The sequence below is a fragment of the Echinops telfairi genome, unplaced genomic scaffold (assembly GCF_000313985.2).
Source record: "Echinops telfairi isolate 266 unplaced genomic scaffold, ASM31398v2 ScPeMD7_7469;HRSCAF=8507_1, whole genome shotgun sequence".
In the NCBI taxonomy this organism is placed as follows: Eukaryota; Metazoa; Chordata; class Mammalia; order Afrosoricida; family Tenrecidae; genus Echinops; species Echinops telfairi.
Genome location: NW_022111373.1, coordinates 54,129,610 through 54,151,786, shown reverse-complemented (window position 1 = coordinate 54,151,786; position 22,177 = coordinate 54,129,610). Strand labels below are relative to the sequence as shown.

The following is a 22,177-nucleotide window of genomic DNA, read 5'->3' as shown; positions in this document are numbered from 1 at the left end:
TAAAAAAAATTACGATATAAGGAGTTTTATCCAAGGGCATTTTTGCTGGTATACATTTTTTCCAAGCATCAACTATCACCTATGTCCCATTTCTTTCAAAATCATGAAGAAAACAAGTGGCTGCTAAACAAAATGAGAGATGGGTATAAATAGGGATAAAAGAGTTACATGTGGACACGTATATTTTGTTTCTTTTTTATCAATTAAAACATTTTTATTGGCATATGACTCATGAACTATACAATTCAATGGTTCGTACATATATATTTAAATAAATAATTTTATCGGGGGGCTATTTATTTATTTATTTATTTATTTTTTAACATTTTATTAGGGGCTCATACAACTGTTATCCCAATCCATACACACATCAATTGTGTAAAGCGCATTTGTACATCGTTTCTCAAAACATTTTCTCTCCATTTAAACCCCCGACATTAGGTCCTCATTTTTCCCCTCCCTCCCCGCTCCCCCCTCCCGCATGAGCCCTTGATAGTTTATAAATTGGTATTTTGTCATATCTTGCCCTGTCCGACATCTCCCTTCACCCACTTTTTGGTTGTCTGTCTCCCAGGGAGGAGGTCACACACAGTTCCATGTAATCGGTTCCCTCTTTCCTACCCATTCTCCCTTTACCCTCCCTGTTTTGTATCGGGGGCTCTTATAACAATCCACACATCACTTGTGTCAAGCACATTTGTACATATGTTGCCATCATCATTTCCAAAACATTGTCTTTCTACTTGAGCCCAACACATATATATTTTCATGGAAAATTTCTATATCTTTTAATTTCATTTTTCTACTATCTTTCTGAAGCTCCCATCTGTATGTGTGGGAGTACATAAACTGCCCCTGCCCCCTCCCATATATATATATATGTATTTGTTCTTTAAGGACCACATATTGAAACCAGCTCATCTATAAAATAAGGGAAAACATTCATGGTCTAAAAAATAAGGGTGAAATGATTTTTTTTTTCAGTAAACTGAATTTGATTAAAGCTTTGCTATAATAAACTGAATTTAAATATAGTGATGAAAAAAATTCACCCATTGCCACCACTTGCCACCAAGTTGATTCTTACAGCAACCCTATTATAGGGTTTCTGAGGTCATACACTTTTATGGAAGCAGACACCCTCATCTGGAGGGTTTGAACTGCTGACCTTGCAGTTAACAATCCAATGTTTACCCAACAGCATTAAATGTATCAAAAAGTCAGGCTGTATTAATGGGTTTCGGAATTCATGTGTGTCCTCTCAGTCAAGATATTCTTTTACTTGGTCATACCTTGTCAATGTCCATCTGTCCCAGTTTATCTACATGTTCAATCACAAATAAAACCCATATTTTAAAGGGAAGCCAACATCTCCATAAGACTCTATTTAATATGCCACGGACACAAGATGATCAGGGAAAATAAGCCGAAGCATAGGTGGTTAGAGAAGAAATCAAGATCCGAGGAATGCGGGTGATGGGAATGTCCAAGACCACCAAAATTGTTTGGGTTGGGGTGCTTGAGAGGCTAATCAATCACTTTCAAAAACATACAGGGACCTTTTAGTGAGTGATTAGATTACAATGTAAGAATCAGGCCAGTGTTATCCTTAGGGAATTACCAGGTTCAAGATAAGAAAGACATGATCCTGAGTCTCCATGTGTGTACAATCTTAATGGGGTGAAGAGGAACTGTCAGGAGAGCAGGGCTGCTATACTTTCTATTATTAGGAACTTTGGGGTTAAGAGTTTGGTATTAAGAGTTCATTTTAATCCGAAAGGCACAGTGTGTCAGGATTTGTGTTACTGGATTCTCCTCAAGCATTCCCTATTTTTAGTAGGTAAAAGCAACTGCCAGAATCCATTAAAAGACAGATGTAGGAAACAATGGAGGCAGAGTAGATAATAAACATGTGCATAGGTCTTCATTCAAGTTTCATCTCTTGATAGTACTTTCCCCAAGTAATGGGCACCACGGTGATCTCCTTACTTCTCCACTCAGGTAATTTGCTACCTTACAGACTTGGCTGGAGTTTTAGAGCTAAGCTCTACAGCCAGGAGCGACTCACATGGCAATTGCAGACACCATTTATTTTGTTATTTACATACCAGCGGGCAAATGAATGAACCAACCGCAGTTCATAGTATAGTAAGAGGATAAAGACACCTACGTCATCTTGATGGTCCATGATTTCTTTAGCTAGGAAGTTGATCCTTGCCTCCTCATCTCTCCCAATGTACAGTCCCAAAGGGTGGTCGTGCAAACAAGAGATGACATGGACTCATAAAGGAGGAGTGGCTAGTGCCCAATGCTGTGAGCGAAGCTCCACTTCTCAAGTAGAATCTCTTTAAAACATTATTTTTTTTGGAATGGAATTAAATCAACAGAGCAGACCAGCACATCCGAGGACAACGTACAAATCAGAGAAAGATTAAAGCAGGCTAGAAGTGTGGATCTTAAGTTTTCTTGATTCTGCAGGTGGTCAGAGTAAGTTAGCACTGATATTTCAGAATGAGATCCAGCCTTGCTTCTGGGGTGCCTCTGGGTAGACATGTACCACCAGGTTGGCATTTCAAGTTGGGGCTAGAGCAGTGGTTCTCAACCTGTGGGGTCCGACCTCTTTGGGGGTTGAAAGACCCTTTCACAGGGGTCGCCCGATTTATAACAGTAGCAAAATGACAGTTACGAAGTCACAATGAAAAAAATGTTATGGTTGGGGGTCACCACAACATGAGGAACTGTATGAAAGGGTCGTGGCGTTAGGAAGGTTGAGAACCACTGGGCTAGGGGGTATTTTTGGAGGAGTTACAACTCCTCCAATTTGAAGACTATGGTGACTCTCTCGGAAGCACTGATCCGTGGAGAGCGCGGGGAGCCCAGCAATCTTGTGCGTGAGTGTCTTGTGAGGGAAGGAGGTGAGTTTGTTCAGACGAAGTAGAGCAAAGAAATCGGACTTGGCGTTGGCTGGAGAGGAGCAGTCTTAGGTTTCTTTCCTGAGGAGTCCTTTGATGGATGAAGAAGAGTCCAGAGCGGCAGTTGGGCTCTTTAAGACACAGCACCCAAAGGATTTGTTCATCTCAAAACCCAGCGCCATGTAGTCGATTCTGACTTGTCTTGTTCTTTTCATTGAGTCGATTCCACTCAGAGACCTTACTGACCACAGAATGGGACACTGCCTGGGTCTGTGGCACCCACACTCCTGGGGCCTTTGCACCAAAGCCTGTAGTGTACTTTCATGCTCTTAAAATAGAGATAGAAAAACTAGAATGCATAGAATTGTCAGTAGAGAGATTCTGTGGTTTTCTTAACTTCAGATTAAGACCATCAAGTACATTTGTTTTGGTTATTTTTTTTGCTTTGTTTTTCTTTGTCCTTTAAACATATGATTGTGCTTGGAAATAAAAGCTCACGTACAAATATGACATGACCACAGAGAAACTCAATTGAGAGTAGACAAAGAAAAAGTCCCGGGCTATAGAATCATACTAAGTCTATAGACCCTACAGCATTCACCAGAAGCCTTGAAGAATTTTAAATATCCGAGTACAGCAAGCAAAGTGGTTGAGCTGAACAGGGCTGAGTTGAAAGGCATTATGGTGTTGAGTCAGGTATATTCATAGATCCTCACAGATACCCAGATCAAGTTGAAAGTTTCTTGTTATGCCAAGCAGGGTTTAAACAAACTTTTTAGCTGAGTTTGCCCTTGTTATGGAAGAAAAAAATTCAGGATGTTCTTGCATTGATCACACTAGTCACAGTGCAGTCCCTTTCCTTTGCATTCACATTTACACTACGCTTCCACTTGAGAGCAGGGGCCATACAACTGGCTTCACGGAAAATTTTCCATTACACTGCACAGTAAAATACACCCAGCAGAAATGACAGCTGATGATCAACGAAACTAGTCATTTGGCGTGTGCCAGGGTCTTATAGAAGCAACACAGAATTTCTGTCTAACTGCACGCGATTTATTTATTTATCTACCTACCCATTTATTTATTGAGCTAAGAGAAATCTCCTTTTCTTAAGAGATTCCCAAATTATTTAATATTGGTGGCAAAACCCTTACAAGTTCGGGGACTGCGAATTCCCATAAACTCTCTTGAAGAAACTCAAGAGAAGCAAGGCAAATAGTCGTTCATATCTTGGAAAACCAAACCAAACCAAACCAAATCAAAAACAGAAACCACATCACCAACACCAAGAAAACCCTAAACTTTTCCATTAGGTAACATGAGATGCGGGAAGGGGCATGGAAAATTGAAGAGGTGGCACTAGAATAAAATCTTTAAGCAGTGGCTTTTTGAAACTGAAACCTTACCTAAATATATAGATTTCAAACTCCTTTAAGCATTTAAAACCTGACAAAGCCACATGGCTTTAGATACTGAGGTAATACAGTATTCAGTCATTTTATCAAGCTGAGTTATCTCCCAAAATCACTTAACCTTGATTTCAAAGGTCTTAAAGAGAGACCAGGTGGGCTCCCTCCCTTTGAGCAGATTATGTATGGTTCATTCAAATGTAGCCATCTAGAGCGCATTGCTGAGCTCCACGCTCAGTGCTCAGAAAACATGGCGGGGCTGCCGAATGCCTATTTCATCTTCTTAAAGCCTCAGAATTCAAGACAACCTATCAAGCCAACTGTGAACGGAAAATCTGAAAAGTAAGCTTGCTACTCTCATTATTTATTTAATGTAAATTTTATTCATAAATCTTTAATATTCAATTATACTGCCACATAGTTCAAAAAGTGCAAATGGTGATAAACCAGTGCATTCATATTTTTGTTTTGTTGCCAATAATGGGGTATTGACCTGGCCGACTTCCAGCTAGACGTTCACATTCTGCTTACACAGAATTTCCTGTAATAATTTTAAATTCAAGAAAGATTGATACTGTATGAGTGACAGATATGTAGCTGAAACAAAGAAGAAACTGATGAATTTTAAGAAGTTTCTTTTAAGGACATATTCTAGGGCAGGTGTCAATTTGAAAGGAAGATGGTGTGTGAAAGAACTGATGGCGTTTCTGGGGCCGAGGACAGTACAGAACAATAGCTATTAGCATAAAGAAGAATAAAAGGGAGAAAGTCAGCCTGGAATTCACGATGCAGAATAAAGCGGTAGAATATTAAAGAATCAGACTAGGAGGAGTTTAAATACTGCACTCTTGTAGAATACATAAGGATATCCTCTGTCCTCTGAGGGTAACCTCTGGCAGGACATGACTGGGAAGAGCAAGCACTCGGACAATCTACAAAACGGCAGCAGAAACAGGAGCGGGATGACAGAACGTTTGGAATTCTGAAATATTGAAAAGCAGTGGACAATTTCCATGAAAATAAGGTCCTAGGCTTGCCAGATAAAATAAATGCTAACAATCCTAGCAACTAGAGGACATTCTTTTTGTAAAATAGTGTAGAGCCATAAAAATGACTGTATAAACTGAGACTGTAAATCAAAAAATGAGGGGGGGAAAAAGACAGTTTTCTGTGACCTTCTGATCTTTTTGTCAAAATGTCAAAACATCTCTTAGCATTGATGATAAATGAATAAAAAGCAAACCAAACCTATTGCCTTCCAGTTGATCCACTCCCTAGGACCTAGAGTCATACACGGTGATACAGAGTTGAATTGCTCCATAGGCTTCTCTTGGCTAAAATCTTTAGCTTATAGATGAGATTGACCTTGGCTGAAAGCAGAGATTAGAATGGTGTTTTCAGGTGCTTCATTGACTACGTAAAGGCATTGGGTGGTGGCAGGTCTGGTGCCCGATGCCATGTTGGGTCGCAAGAAGCAGCCCCTGAACCAACCCAAGAAGCAGACCAGGGAAATGGGTGAGAAAGGAAAGGCCTTCTAACAGAACTAGAAAGAACAGAAGAAACTTGAGGAGCTACAGGTGAAGGCCCAGGGAGGAGGGTCCCCAGGTTACAGGTGGAATTAAGAAATCTGGCAAAAAGTAAGCTGTTCTCAGTGACTGAGGCAATTATGACCCTTGATTTCATGCCTGTTCACACATCTGGATTCCCTGCTAGAACAGGGACCGATAGAGCATTGTTTTGGAGCCTGCTGTACATTTAAGAACAAACTTTTGTAGAAAAGAAGGGGAAAAAAACACATTGTCGTGTGTGGATTATAAAAAAATATATGGATAACTTTGTAGAGAATTCCATAACACTTCATTGTTCTCATGTGGAACTTGTACACAGACCATGTGTCAGTCATTTGAACAAAACAAGTGGATATCGTTTGGTTTGAAATAAGGAGACCCGTACGCCAGGGTCATATCCTCTTCCATATTTATTTAATGTATGTTCCACAAATAATCCAAGAAGCTGAACTAGATGAAGAAGACTACGGCATCAGGGTCAGAGGACGATTAATTAACATGTAATAGGGAGATGACACGACCTTGCACGCTGAACGTGAAGAGAATTCGAAGTACTCACTGGGGAAGAGCCAAGACTGCGGCCTTCAACACAGATTCCTCCTCAACAGAACACGCGCATCCTCAAAGTGGACCAGTAAGCAACAGCAGGAAAAGACTGACGTGGCCAAGAATTTCATTTTACGTGAATTCAGTCAATACCCATGGAAGCAGCCATCAGGAGATCAAATGACATTGCACTGGGCAAATCAGCTGGAAAAGATCTCCCTTAATTGTTAAAAGCAAAGATGCCACTTTGAAGACTTAAGATGCGCCTAACTCAAGTCATGCTTTGCTTCTGGTGCATGCATGACTGTGGAAAATCAAAGAAGAATTGATTCTTTGAAGTATGGTCCTGGCAGAGAATAACAAATATACCCTGGATGGCTTGAAGGACACACACACTCATTTGTATTGGAAAAAAACATAGCTAGAATGCTCCTTAAGAAATGAGGATGGCGACACTTGGTCTTGTTATTTTGGATGTGTCATTAGTCCCTAGAAAATGGACATCATAATTGGTAAACTAGAGCATCCTTGAAATTAAAGAAGACCCTCAACACGATGGATTGGCACGGTGGCTGCAGCAACGGGCCCAAGCACAGTAGGGAGGGTGAGGGGGGCACCGGAGCAGGCAGGGTTTCCTTCGGTGGTGGGTAGGCTCACTATGAGATGGAAGTCGGTCAACAGCACCTAGCAATACTAATCTTTTACAGAGCAGATGAAGACACAGTAAAATCCATATTTATTTAGCATACTACAACTTAGCATATTAGAACCATTGATAATTAAAGTGTTTTACTTCTTGTAGAGGGTGAGTAGATTCTAAAAAAGCTATCAAGAGTAGTTTGAATTGTGCTTGCCTCCTTACCACATAACTTAGATAAAAGCACCACTCTTTTGTGCCTCGGCAAAGGTAGGCTCAGCATCAACTCATCTGTCCTTCCCACTTTGAACGTCACGAGGGTCTCTCGGAGTTGCTAGAAGGCGACGTTTCATGCTAGCTTCACTTCCTTTGGGACGTCTTCAGCCTTTTATCACAAACACTGACAAGTCACTTCCAGTATTTCAAGTCTTTGTTCCACTTTTCATCTTTGTTGGCCAATTCTCACATTCTATTACTACTTTTGTAATATGTCATGAGAGGGCATCATTGTGCGACAGTGCTGGGTGTGTAAAACTAAATTTCAATGCATATGAAAATCTACAGGTATTACTGTATAATTCAAATTGTAAATTACCTAATTTTGCAAATCGATTTCCTACATTGGTTATACTTAATTACTGGCATTGTGACCCTACAGAACCTTGGTGGTGTAGTGGTAACGTGTTGAGCTGAGGTCAGTAATGATCAGAGTTCAAGACCAATAGCAGCTCCATGGGAGAAAGAAGGGGCTTTCTACTCCTGTAAACAGTTACAGTCTAGGAAATCCACAAGAGGTTATTAGGAGTCAGCACTAACCCAATGGCAGTGAAATTTTAAATCTAATCATGCTCCATCCATACAAAAAACAAAACAGAAAAGATTAAAATGGAAAGAACATTTAAAATTTCCTCCAAGGCAAATTTTTAAAAGAAAAGCAAAAATTTGATTTTCATATTGTTTCTTCTTCATAGGTTTACTTCTAAAACATTAGCCAGTGATCAAAGAAATTCCAAGCTAATATTAATTTTAGAGGGCCATTATGAAAGTTTTCTCTAGTAAAATTATTGCTGTAGAAAATATGGTGCATACATTTATTCCCCCAAATTTTAACAAATCACTTTTATAGCATTTTAGAAATTAGGAATATATGCAGTATTACTAAAGTTTGCCCAGGATTGTGCCAGGCAGTTATGTAAAATATCTATAAGCTATGTAAAATATCTATAAGTTACGTAAAATATCTGTAAGCAATTTTTGTTTTTATTGGTACAAAGTATTGAAGAGTTGGAATTATATATGTAAAGATGAAAGGAATACTAACAAATTAGATTGAAAGTACCATGGACTATCAGAAGAGCAAACAAACCTGTCTTGGAGGAAACAGCCAGAACGCTCCTTGACGGTGAAGAGGATGAGGTCTTGGTCTCACGTCGTTTGGACATGTTCTCAGCAGAGACCAGTCCCATCACGGTAGCAAAGAAGAGGACGCCCCTGGTGGGACTGGACTGGCTCAGTGGCTGTAACAACGGGCTCAAACATAACAATTGTGAGGCGGAAGGGTTGCTGCGAGTGGGGACCTACGAGAGGGCTGCACTTCCTCCCAGCAGAAGTGTAGGCTTTTCCGGCCAACCACGGTACCTGGTACCTCCGTCTCCTTCACAGCACCACCACCCACAGGTATCCGTTCTTTCCGTGCTGCCGTGGCCTTCCTGCTTCGTGGCCCAACTTTCAAATGCAGAGGAGGCGAATGAACACACCCTGGTTTGGATCAGGTACATCTGAGTCGTTAGGTAACATCTTTTCACTTCACTCTAAAGAGGTTTCGTGCAGCAGATTTGCCCAATGCAAATTTGTCATTTGATTTCTTGACTGCTGTTTCTATGAACAGCGCCCGGGGATCCAAACAAGATGAAATCCTGGACAGCTTGGATCTTTGCTCTATTTACCATGGTGTTTTCTACTGGTGACGTAGTGAGTTTTTCGTTTTCTTTACATTCAGTTGCAAACCATATGAAGGCTACGGTCTTTGATTTTCATCAACAAGGGCTTTAAGTCCGCCTCGCTTTCAGCAAGCAAGGCTGGGTCACCTGAATCCCGAAGGCTGTTAACAAGCCTGCCTCCACTCCTGAGGCCACATTCTTCTTCATATAGGCCAGCTTCTCGGATTATTTGCTCAGCATATAGAATTAACAGTTATGGTCATCAAATATGAGTGAACTCAATTCTCACACCTAGAAATGGAAGTCATTGGTCAATCATCTCTCAAAATTGATCTTGAAATACAAAGATTTTCCCCATAAAAATGAACAAATGTATATGTGTATGTGTGTATATATCTCCTTGTGAATTGGGTGAAGGTTTATTTACAGAGCAGATCCGCTTTTCATTCAACCATTCATTCGCATTTGATTCATGTCCTTGATTGAAAGCTCCACAATGCAACATCGCTTCCTGCACATCCTCCTTGTTTTTCCTCTTCCACTTTCCTAACCTTTCTGAACTTGATCTTTGGGGAAGTGCTGTGCTTTTGATCTCAAATGGTTGACTGCCAGGTGCGTGTGCCTCTCTCCTGTTACTCTTTCCCTCTCAGACCTGAAGATCTAGAAGGCTAAAAATTGAACCATGGGGGTAAGTTAGAAATGACTATATTTTAAGAAATATGATGAATTTAAATCTTTAAAATATATACCTGATTTTAAAAGCTTAAGAGTCAACATAGAACATTTTGGAATTTTGTAAATAGAAAAGGTTTGGTTTATCTGTAGTCCCTGATGTTCACTTAAAAGCTTCGTCTAAGAAATTCATTGTAGATGTTCCAACTCACCTCTAAAAACAAAACAGTGCCTCCAAATGGGTAGAGTGTGGGAGGATTTTTATCAGGAGGCAGATTATTAATGGTGCCTCAATGTCAGTTTGTCTGTAACAAGGCAGACTAAGCAGACAGAGAGGGTGTCGCCTGAAGTGGACTGAGAGCCTGTGCTCGAGGGAGGCACATCTCATACAGTCAAAGGGAAGTGAAGGGCAAGTGGACCAGGAAACCACAGAGGTTAGGCAGGGGAGACCGAGCGAGCTGGGGGAGATGTGATTCCGTCAGTTGGCAGGACAAAGACTCTCTAAGTGCTGGAGACTGGAAGTCAGGGACACTGAAGAAAAAGAAAAACTAAGAAGAGAGCCCTACACAGAGACCAAATGCCGATGAGAGAAAAGCAGAGTGCAATATACAGACACAGAGACCCACCCGGGCGTTGACGCTGCCAGAGCTGCCAGAGGAAAGGGCAAATGAAGGACAAGCGAATGCAGGCAGCTGTGCTGTGGGAAGGAGGTCAGTACTTAACACACGGCAAGAAGGGTGAAAATGCCCGCCCTACGCACTGTTTGTTCCCCTTTTCCAACCATTATGGACATAGCTGTTAAGAGGGCAGCGAAAGAAAAAAAATTGTCCACATTTATAATATTCAAGTATAAACATATTAATATTACTCAGTTGTTTTGGGCAAAATCATTGCAAAAATAATTAGTTTTAAACTGCTTCATCTTTAAAAGGAAGAGTTAGTTCAGTAAAAGGAGAGTTGCCGCCTTTACTGCCAAATTCCTCGAAGGATTTTTCACAAATTGGTTCAGAAAACTGTAAAAAACATGGTGGCTATTTTTAATTTTTTTTTTAAGTGAGACTTCTGGAGTGAGCCTACTGAAATTCACTGTGATTACTGGAAAACTGAAATAAAAAAATCACAGCAGAATATTAGGCCTGAGGAAGTACACATAACCAGGCCAAATGTTCATGACCTATATAAATGATCATTTATTTAGATAACCAAAACCCAAACTCACTGTCACCCCGTCTGTGGTGACTCAAAGCGACCCTAGAAGACAGGCTTTCTGAGACTGATTCTCTAAGGGAGTAGGAAGCCTGGTCTCTCTCTGGAGAGGCTGCTGGTGGTTTCGAACTGCCAATCTTGCCATTCGCAGCCCAACTAGTAACCACTAAGCCACCAGGGTTCTATCTTAAATGGCTCCTTAATTAGTTATTTCCCCATGGTTCCTGATGCTCGCTAACTATTTATAACGAATGATTCACTGAAAACACAAGAATTTTGGGTGGTCAACTTTTAGAATACTCATCGCTTACATTAACTAATAATTATAAGGTAGCACAGAACAGTGAACAAGGGAACTCACTGATGAATAATAGAAGCTACCAGGCCAATTTTACACTAATGAACAAAAATGCTGGAAAAGTGCTATTTAGTTCATGAAAACATCACTTAAGGGATTAGGATCTGTATCTATGGAGTGGAAAGAGAGATGTTACAGCTCTTGAACAGTACATACATTAAAAATGTGGTACTGTATCATATATGGTAATATGCCTTGAATTCTAAGGTCTGTTTACAAGACAAAGTAGAGATTCTCAACTGCCTAATTAATTTGAGCGGTGTCTAAAACATATTAGACAACTCAACTTGGCTACACATTCTGAGTGACAGCACATTCTAGAAGCAATTACTGTTGATTTCTCACTGCTATCTTGAGAGGGAAGTGACGATTCACTAACAAAGAAGAGATATAACGCCTTAGTGTCATTTCCTCAAGAGGTATTTTCAGCAATAAAGTGAAGTGAATATTTAGCAAATACTCAGCAAGTTCAGTCAGTGTAAACAGTCAATCTGGATTATTTAAGCAAAGAACAATTAGGGTTACATTAGTAGGCTGTCTACCATTCACATGTACTGAGTAATTGCTAACTTTCTATTGACACTTTTCTACTGGGAGAAGTGGAGCTTGACAGTTAGGAATATGTTTTCAATGTCCCCCTTCTTTTATTTCCAGTATACAGGCCCATAATAATATAGTAATTTTCCAAATTTAATTCTTAACCCTTAAGGCATCTATTAAGGACGACAGGGCGAAGCCACCTGTGGCTGCTCTTCAGGAGGAAGATGAGGCTCTCTGCTCTGGGAAAGACTTACAGCCTTGGAAACCTTATAGAGCAGCGGATCTCAAGCTGTGGGTCCCGACCCCTTTGGGGGCCAAACAACCCTTTCACAGGGGTCGCCTAAGACCATCAGAAAACACATATTTCCGATGGTCTTAGGCACAGAGACACCGCTCCTCTATCTGTCTCCAGGCGGGTCCGCCCACATGCAGATTCGCCCACATATGAGAACCTGGTGTGAAGACGGTTACCCATGCTACACCTTGCTTCAAAACAAAATTTTATTATTTGTCATTAGAATTAAATATTTCACAATATAGAATTACATATTGTTTTTGTATATAACACTATGCTTTATTTATGTTCAATTTGTAACAATGAAAATACATCCTGCATATCAGATATTTACATGATGATTCATAACAGTAGCAAAACTACAGTTATGAAGTAGCAACGAAAATAATTTTGTGGCTGGGGGTCACCACAACACGAGGAACTATATTAAAGGGTGGTGGCATGAGGAAGGTTCAGAACACTGTTCTACAGGGTCCCAGAGGGTTGGAATACACACAATGACAGTGGGTTAGTGAGGGCATTTACTATAGTCCCCCCACCGGCTCTGTCTCTCTCTCATAAGTAAGTAAGTTTATTAGGGAAGCTAATAGGTTGGGGTCAGTAAACATTAAGAATACAGTCACTGGTGTCTTGAGTAAGTCTCTCTCCAGTTCTCAGTCTCTCAGCCACGTGGTAGTTATAATTTTTATTTTTATGTTAGGCATTTCTTTTTTTCTGCAACTCCATACGTGGCACAGCATTAAGTGCTGGACTAGCAATGGAAACCCTACAGGTGGGCTTCAGCCTCCTGTTGCGAATTTGCATTTCCATCCAGATATACTGAATCAGATCTTACAGTTTAACAAGATCCCCAGGTCATTGCTATAGACTGCTGGTCCACATAAGACTCACCTGGGCGCCTGAGGCACGGCAGGTGCCGACTCGGCCTCTCTGGAGTGGGAATGCAAATGGAATCAGCCTGGTAGGTTGGAGGCTGCCGTCGCAGCTATGAGGACCCTATGGCGTCCATTCTCTTTCACCCGTGCGCAGGGTGGCAGGCTAGCATCTACTCCGCAGCAACAAATAACAACCTTATCATTCTAATTGTGAGGTATCCAGATTGGTACCACATATTCTCTATATACTTTTTTTTTTAAAGGAAAATCTGCCTCAAGTCAAGGCCAGGGCAAAGGACAATGGATATAAGTTGCAGGAGGACAAGTGGTGACAGCTCTCATGCATCTCAACAGGAGTGAGTGAATGTGGGTGTTCGTGTTTTATCACTGAGGTGGAAAACCCACCATCCGCCTGGCAGTTTGTGGGACTGTGGTGGCTGTCATGCTGGGAGCTGTGGCAGCAGTGGGTCACATGGGTGGAAGGTCACCAGTGGTGAATAGTCTCAGTGGAGCTTCTAGACGAAGCACAGAGAGAAAGAAGAGGCCGTCCACTTTGGAGGGGTGCGAGCCCCCGCAAACCTTGTGAATCGCAGAGATACGGGGTCAGGTGTGGCTGGAACTGTCTGTCAGTGAAGGTACTCAGACTGCGGGGGAAGTTCTGCCTCCTAAACTTAGAGCGGACAGGGTCAGTATGAGGTGGAGCTGACTGGCCAGCACCTAACATGCACAGGTGGAAACCATCCGGTGGACCTGGTGCACACAAGGGGGCGGAGGCTGAGGAGTCCCTTAACCGCCAGGTCAGCCAGCCACACGGCCTCTGGCCATTCACCGTTAAGCATAAGCAAGCTTATCGGTCAACCCAGAATGGTGTATGGATGTTATAATTTCCTGTATGTGCAACTTGGGCAATTGTGGAACACTCTTCATAACTCGCCCATAATAACCATTCTTCAGGCACACGTTGAGGACTGGTGAGATTGTCAGGTTTCCAACACCGATAGAATAAGAGACTGCTAGGAGAGCTGACTAGGGACGCTGAAATCCAGGAAAAAGATCTTTGATGTCAAATAAGTAAATACTGTCTTTGCGAGCAGGCAATCAGGAAGGCAGAACCAGAAGTAAAGTCTAGGAGGGTTCTCCCGCCAATGCAGCTTTCCGTGGCTGACAACTGACAATGTCGCAGCCTCCCTTTCACTCACCCAGTCCTTCAGTGCCCTTTCCGGCGTTAGGTAGTTTTCTCCCTATTGCCACTCTGAACACTTTCAAGTGTTAAAAACAAATTTGTCTTTTAATGGCTGGGCATCATCAGCTTTCTTCACCACATCTTGTCTTCAGCAAGAGTGTCAGGAAGGTAGCATAAAATGCCACATTATTAGAACAAACCGTTCTTGTACTGAGGTAAGATTTAAGTAGAAGCTCAAAGTCCATCTACTTCTTTATATATATATATGCATATATAAACAAATATACCTGTATTTATATATTTACATACATACCCACACACACACATATATATATCTATTTCCCTCTTTTTCTTTTTTCCTCTGGCCCCACTCTCATGTTTACCCATTGTTCACCTCTCTGTAATTCCTCTCAGATACAACTTGCTTTATCAAACAGGTCCAGAAAAGCTATACCCTCCCTCGTCATCATTTTTAGAACGCCTACTATTCTCCTATACCTGTCATTGTTGGCTCCCCGCTCACCTCCCCATCCCCTCCGATGCCCCCCATAAACTGTCACACCAGTCTCTGTCTCCCGGTCTCTGTAAGACTGCCTGTCCTGCCCATCTTGAATAGATAAAAACCACCCCCTCCCCCAAAAAACACACACAGTCACAAGACTAACAGCGATCCTGACACAGAGCAGACGGATATCTCTGTGTTAAGTAGAGAGAAGGACATGTCACAAACCATCAGTCCAGCCCCCTTTCTTCCAGAGCTGCGTACTCCAAATCCTGCTTGCCTAGCAGCGCACCCCCCCTTTCAGTCTTCAGCATTCATGTTCGAAAAATGAACATCCTAAACATCCCCATTGCTATTCCTGCAGTCAGGGATGGAGCAGTCTAGTGCGTCCCACCCCCCAATGATGATAGAGCATCTGGGGTCTTAAAGGCTTGTAGTTAAACAAGTGGCCATCTCTAGCAGAGAAGCAACAAAGCCCAAATGGAAGAAGCACACCAGCCTGTGTGATCATGAGGTGCTGATGGTAAGAGGTATCCGAAGCTCAAAAACAAGCAACTAAATTGATGGGAAGGAGTGTGGATGTAGTGGAGACCCAAAACCCACCTGTAAGCTAATTGGATAGTCGCTGTCAGAAGGGCCACATGGAAAGGATGATAAAATCCAGGGTGTGGTATAGCACAGATGAACCACATAACTATCCTTTAGTTCTCCAATATCTCCTCACCTTACTATTATGGTTTTTATTTGTTTTACCTCATTAGTCATGTTAGATTTGTGTATGTGCATTTGTATATTAAAGATGGTTCAGTACATGAAAGCCAAGTCAGGCAACCCTTCAGAAATAGTAAAAGGAGTAATGGTTCCTTGAGGGTACAAGAAGGGGGACAGGGGGGAACAGGAGCTGATAGCACTGATGACTGTATAACCCCACTAGAGGAGAGGGAGCAACAGAATTGTATGGGAATGGATACGTTAGATTATGTAAGATATGGCAAAAAAAAATACAACACTATTATAGGGAAAAATAAAATAATTGGAACCAGTCTGTAAAAGAGCTGCCACCTGGTACAGGCCAGTCCAAACAAGCTGTGCTCAGACTTAAGAAGTTAGAAGATATCAATCTTCTGTAACTTTATCTGTTTTTAAACATTTATATTTTGCTTTCTTTTGCCCTCAGGGAATGTCTCCTCACACAGAGTCAAAAATTATATTAGCTCTGTTTGGGGAGCAGTACACCACACAATATCATTTCTACTCTTACCTTTACTGTGACCCCAACGCCTCTTCTGGCTTCATTGTTTCCAGATTTCTATGTCCTGCTGAACATGTTTCTTCCATCTATTAGTTTAGTTTTCCTTTTGATTTCTTCATTATATTTCCTACCTTCGTGTGGCCCTATTTTCTGTGTAATATTTTGTGACCCTTGCCAAGGTCATAGGGAGTATAGGAAAATCAGAGTAAACATGTAATTTCAAGTTTCTAAAAAGGCTTAGAGGCAAGAATAATAAAAAGGCGAATATTTCCACAAATGCTTTCTCACCTCTCTAGAATGAAAATAATCAGCAATAGCTTAAAAATAAACAGCAACCTTAAATTCTTTAAAACAAAAAGCTCAGTTCATTGTCATCGAGTTGAAGCTGATTTTTAGTGACCCTGTAGAACAGGGTAGAAAGGCCCTTGAGTTTCTAAGACTGTAACTACTGATGGGAGTAGAAAGCCTCATCTTTTCCCTATAGAGCAGCTGGTGATTTTGAACTGCTGACCTTGGGGACTGAAGCCCAGTGTGTACCTACTATGTAATTGTAACAGCAGTAGTACCCCACAGTATTTTTATATATCATCCTTCTGATGAACTGAAAATATTCTCCAGGCGATTGAAAAAATGTGTCCCTATTACATTTCTATAAGCTATGTCAAACAGGTCTTTATTATTGCCGTGTTATAAAAAACAAACCCAAACCTATAAATAAACAATCTGTGAGTTATAAAATCCATACATCAATAAACAATCCCCCCCTCGCAAGCTTACTGTCATTGAATTGATTCTGACTCACAGCAACTCCATATAGGTTTCACAAACAACAACAGGGTGGACAGCCTCCTCTTTCTCTGAGGAACGGCTTGTTGGTTAGAACCACCAAGGAGTAGCAGCAAGTGTCTAACCCACTGCGCTCCCAGCACTCCTTTAGCAAATAAAGAGAACTCTCATTAGTTACAATCATCCTCACACTGCAATCTAATTTTACACTACAAATAGAAAGAAAGGGGGAACCAGCCACTTGACACGCATCGACTCCCACCATTCTCGACGTAATAACTGAAGAGTCACGCTGCACTTGAGTGCAAGATGCAACACTGCCAACTCTTCCAAGTGTGGAGTTCTCGAGTATTATAGTTGACTTCAAACAGAAAAGTAGAACAATACAACTGTGCTGAAAATAATTATTAATGATATTTTAAGTACCATTAAGATTTTTTTTATACTTGCTTTTTAGATTATATCTTCATAGGTAGCAATCATTTATAAAGTGAAGCAATTTTGAGCAACATCTTTTCGAGGGGACAGTAAAAGGAAACATAGATAGGAGGATTTGCATAAAAAGGAAGCTTAATTATCTTTTTGTCTGATAAATGGTACAGCAAAGCCCAAATTTGTAGATGGGGAGCAAGGGTAACAATGAATCGTCTTAGTGGGTTTTTCCGGGTGGCACAGCATTTAAAGAGCGGGGTCCCAGCACCGCCTTGGAAATGAAATCGGGGATCTGCTTCTGAACGTTTACAGCCTCCGAACCCGACGGAGCAACTCTCCTCTGCACACAGCGTCACCATGAGTCAGAATAGGCTCTATCGCAGTGAGTACACACAGCATACTCAGCAAAAGAGTGGTCTTAAGCCTCAAGCATCAGCGCTCAGAGGAGCCTCACCAAGCGTCCATCTCAAAGCAGGCTAAGATTTTTTTCCACGGAAGCTTGAGAGACCACCAGAGTTGAAGTTTAAGCACATTGTATTAATTATGTACTAATGTGCAATAAATCACCCCAATCCTTGGCAGCTGCAAACAACAATTTGCCAATCCCAGTGTCTGTGGGTCAGGAATCTGGGCAGGGTCTGGCAGGTGACTCCAGCTCAGGGGCATTCAAAGACTGCAGTCAATCGGTGGCAGGGGCTACTGTCCATCTCAAGGCTCAACTGGGAGGATCTCCTTCCAAGGCTGATGGTATGCATCAGGTTCTTGCTGGCTCTTGGCCAGAGACACTAGTCACTTGCCACATGGGCCTCTGCATAGAGCAGCTCACACATGGCAGCTGGCTTCCATCAGAGTGAGAGAGGACAAGAGAGAGTCCACGGTCTGCCAACATTCACTTGTCTTCGTCTTCCGATGTTCCCCGTTATTCGGAGACGGCAGGCATGCTGCAGGCATGCTAGAGCGGTGGAATGATTTTTGAAGACTCACTTATGGTTCTTTATAGGGGACAACACCTTGGGGGAGAGGGTCTAGAACCAATGTCTTCCAGGGTGTGGTATTCGAGCTAAGTCAGCATTGAATATAGCATGCCATCTCTTCCAGAGCTGCTGTCAAATAATGAGGGGCCCTGGGAGCTGCTGTTCTTCTCCCCGTGATCCTCAGATCTACTGGAAAACCAGCCATTTCCCCTCCCCTGACCTTAGGCTTGGCTGGTCAAGAAGTTTTCGCTTCAAAGGATGGAATGCTTCCATCAGAAGACCCAGCAATGATTCCAGTGAACTGGGAGATGGAGTTGCCAACTTGCCAGTTTGGGTCCCTATCCCTGTGAACTATGGGGGCGGTGCAGGGTGGAATTACATGGCTGCTGGGTTACCCATGGAAAGCTGAGCAGCACAATGAGGAAAGGAGGACTAGACAGTGTGCAGGCAATGCAGAAGAGCCTTTTAATACAAAGGTTCTCAACCTGTGGGTTGCGTGCCCTTTGGGGGTTGAACGACCCCTTCACAGGGGTTGCCCAATTCATAATCATAGCAAAATTACATTTATGAAGTAGCAACGAAAATAATTTTTTGGTTGGGGGGTCATCACATGAGGAACTGTATTAAAGGGTCGTGGCATTAGGAAGGTTGAGAAGCACTGTTTTAGTACTTCCCTGGCCTGTGACTGCAGTTATTGATCATGACAACAACCTAATTAACATAAAATTTCCAAAGCCCCAGACTCATCGGAATGACGGTTTTGATCCTTCTCCCAGGAGCAGCTAGCTCAGATGGTGGCAGAAAGCAATGAGAACAGGGGCTGGGTCGTGGAAGGAGGCGGTAGTAAACAGCAGCTGCGATGACAGGGAGGCATTCTGGTGGTTCAATAGTTAAGCACTTAGTTGCTAACAGAGAGTCTGAAGTGTGAGCCAACCAGTTGCTCAGCAGGAAAAACAGCCCGATGATTTGCTCTCGTTGGGATTCCAGACTAGCAACCCCTACTCCATTCGATAGGTTCTTTAGGACTTTCCAAGGCCCAAGCTCTCCCACCACCAAGGTCCAGGCAAAATATTTGCAATAACATAAAAAATATATATTCTAGGTTATAGCAATCTATAAGAACTCTCAACTCACCGCGTTTGTGTTCCTATAACATTGAGTTGGTACTTGATTAACAGATAAATATAGGTCCCATGAGATGGCCATACGTCTACCCAGTCCTTGTCGTAGTCAATCTTTCGTTCACGTATGTCTTAGCTCTCCAAATTCTAACAGCAACCATCATCTTACTCTGACACTATATTTGCTACTTGTCCTACTGAGATTATTGGATAAGCGTTTTAAATTTTGAGAGTGGATGTGAGCCTTATCAAAAGTTCATTTGGTTTTCAAGTCAGAATAGCATACTTTGATTCACAAAATAAAACTCTACTTTTTATTGGAATATGTTTTCACCCGACAACCCAAACAAACCAGACATTCCTCATCAAACACATACCTGCTGAGACTCGAGGGCAGTCGGGCAGCATGGATTCCACAGACGTATCTAACGGTTCTGAGCTGGAGACCCAGTTGCAACAGTTCTGTAATACAATAGCGACAATTCTCTGTTGAAACAACTTACACCAAGACCAAATTGTTAAACTGCAGAAATTAATATATCCTATACGATCAACTAGTGTACATACACTTTAGGCAATGCAATGCAAACCCTCATGACCAACACAACTGCACAAAAAGGTTTCTCTTTTACAATTCAGCCAATCATCTGTGCCCATATTAGGAAGAAGTAATTTTCTGTGAACTGTTCGGTATATTTCTAAATAAAAAGAATTAGACATCCAAAGAGTAATATATTCTAATCAAAAGAAATTGACCACAATAAATATTAATTTAATCATATGGCAGAATAATGACATTTTAAAACCATATGCATGTGCCATACTAGAAATAAATTTTGCCTTTATTCCCTAGAAATTAGTCCATCTAATCACATTGTCTCTTAGCTTCTATTAAACCTTGTACAATGAAGGCCCTCGCAAACAGCCCAAGAGAAACACAGCCTGGCGAACTGTAGTGCTGCTCTGCAGACACAGAGCCTTCCGTGTTAAAGATCAATCTCTAAGGCAAGATGATTTACAACTCAGATGAATGAAAAAAAAATCTATATTCCTTCCATACATTTTAAGTCTGTGTTTGAAGTCTGGCTTTTAAAATTGTGATTGACTTCATAAATATATATGTGTGTGTATATATATATTATATATATTTGATAATTTCTCAGTACACACACACACTCTCTCTCTAAATTTCCAGCCAGATTTTTCAGAAAGAAATCATCCCATCCATCATGTTGGACAGAATCGTGGATTGCTGTTCTGGTCAACCAGCATGCATTGTGCGTTTCTAGATGCTTGCTGCCCTGGGTGTGCACCATGGAATTCGGCTGTACTGTGGGAAGATCCTTGACTGGTAGATCAAGTGTTTTATTGTATTTCCTTAATTCATTCTGTCTGGAAGAAGATGTCAGCTGTGTTGCAGTGAGGAGAGAATTTCAAAGGCCCCAGTCCCCACCAATAAAGGCCGAGGAACGGCTTTTGAATAGATTTTTCAAGGCAACCCTACTGTTCTGGGACCAGGGAGAGCAGAAATAACATAAAGGAAGAGTTGCTGTATGAGATGAGAAAGTGAAGTTCACAAAGCATGGCCGGTTTTTGTAAGAAACAGTAGATCAAGGAAACTATTGAACTATGTGGAAAAGAAAACAACAACATGAAAACGAACACAACATCTAGTAATGTTCTTAAATGCTTTCTCTCATTTTACATTTAAAATAGATAAAATATTAGTATTTTCATGTATTACAAAAGCTTGACGGTTTAAAGTGGATATGTATTCTATAACATGCTCTCCTAATCTTAATTAGCAGCTGAATGCAAAATTACACAATGTAAGAGAGCAGAAATTATAAAAGAAGTAGGGTTTTAGAAGATATTTCATACATTTAAAATAAGTAAAATTAATATTACTATTGATAGACTACCACATCAGAGAGTTTCAGATAATGCAGAAGATTAGCACACAATTAGCCAGCTTTTATATACAATGTGACACTTGCTTGTAAGAAATAAGTATTCTCCAAAGCAGTGTCAAGATATGTAAATGGATGATTTGTTTTATCACTCTTCACAGCCCCTAATAAATTCAAGAAATCATGACTTCTATAGGTACTAAAAATAGGCTCCCAATGATACAGGGAGATAGCTTCAATGAAGAATGACTCTCTTTCTCTCTCTTTTTCTTAAACAATTCAGTCTTTTCAATGACAGCAATTAGCACTACAGACAGACAGGCCGCGATTAGGTATATATGTTAATTATTATTCATCCTACTAGTACCTCCAAATCTGATGAAAGTCGGCTATTATCCAGGTGATATGTCAGTCTTAATACTGTTCACCCACACTTCACATATGTAAAACTGTGCCTTACCGGCTCTTTGTATTTGTCATAAAACAGAGGCTATTGGATCGGTGTAAGCTTGGACAAGCCTGGATGGCAAATCACGAGAGCAATAACAATATCACAGTGTGCAGGTGAGTAATTATATTCCTCACTTTTACTGCGGACTTTAAAGGCTGAACAAACCGAACTCTCTTAGAGTCACCTGTAACTGAAACATTCAGGCAAAATAAAGATAGAAATTTAATGATCATGAGATTTTGATTTTGAATAGGGCTTATGCTTGGCTCTCCAATAAAAACCAGATAGAAGATAAAGAACCTTTAGTTAATCTCAGTCTGTCTAGAAGTTGTCTAGAGAGACAAAGTGCTTCTATGAAATTTTGAAGGTTTGATACTCTAAATTTCAAGAGTATAAAAATATAGATATGTGGGTATACATGTATGAATGTGTATTTTCACCTCACTGGGCAAAGCAAAATAAAAATATGTCTGCCATGTGATGGTGTATAATGAAATAAAACAATATAAACATGCTGAAAAATTATATGCAAAGAAAAAATACAAAACAGACATATGCCATTACACGTGAAACTTCATTTTAGCAAACGTAACCCCTACTCTGTA

At 41.1% G+C, this 22,177-nt stretch overlaps 1 protein-coding gene across 4 annotated transcripts in view; it reads right to left on the bottom strand.

The window, feature by feature from the left end:
• Positions 1 to 22,177, bottom strand: part of FAM172A (family with sequence similarity 172 member A) — a 510,254-nt gene that overhangs the window by 156,645 nt on the left and 331,432 nt on the right. For all 4 annotated transcript variants that reach the window (XM_045285068.1, XM_045285069.1, XM_004703482.2 and 1 more), the window contains one exon: positions 19,589 to 19,673. In XM_045285068.1, coding sequence (XP_045141003.1) covers positions 19,589 to 19,673 — 85 coding nt within the window. The remainder of the gene's footprint in view (positions 1 to 19,588; positions 19,674 to 22,177) is intronic.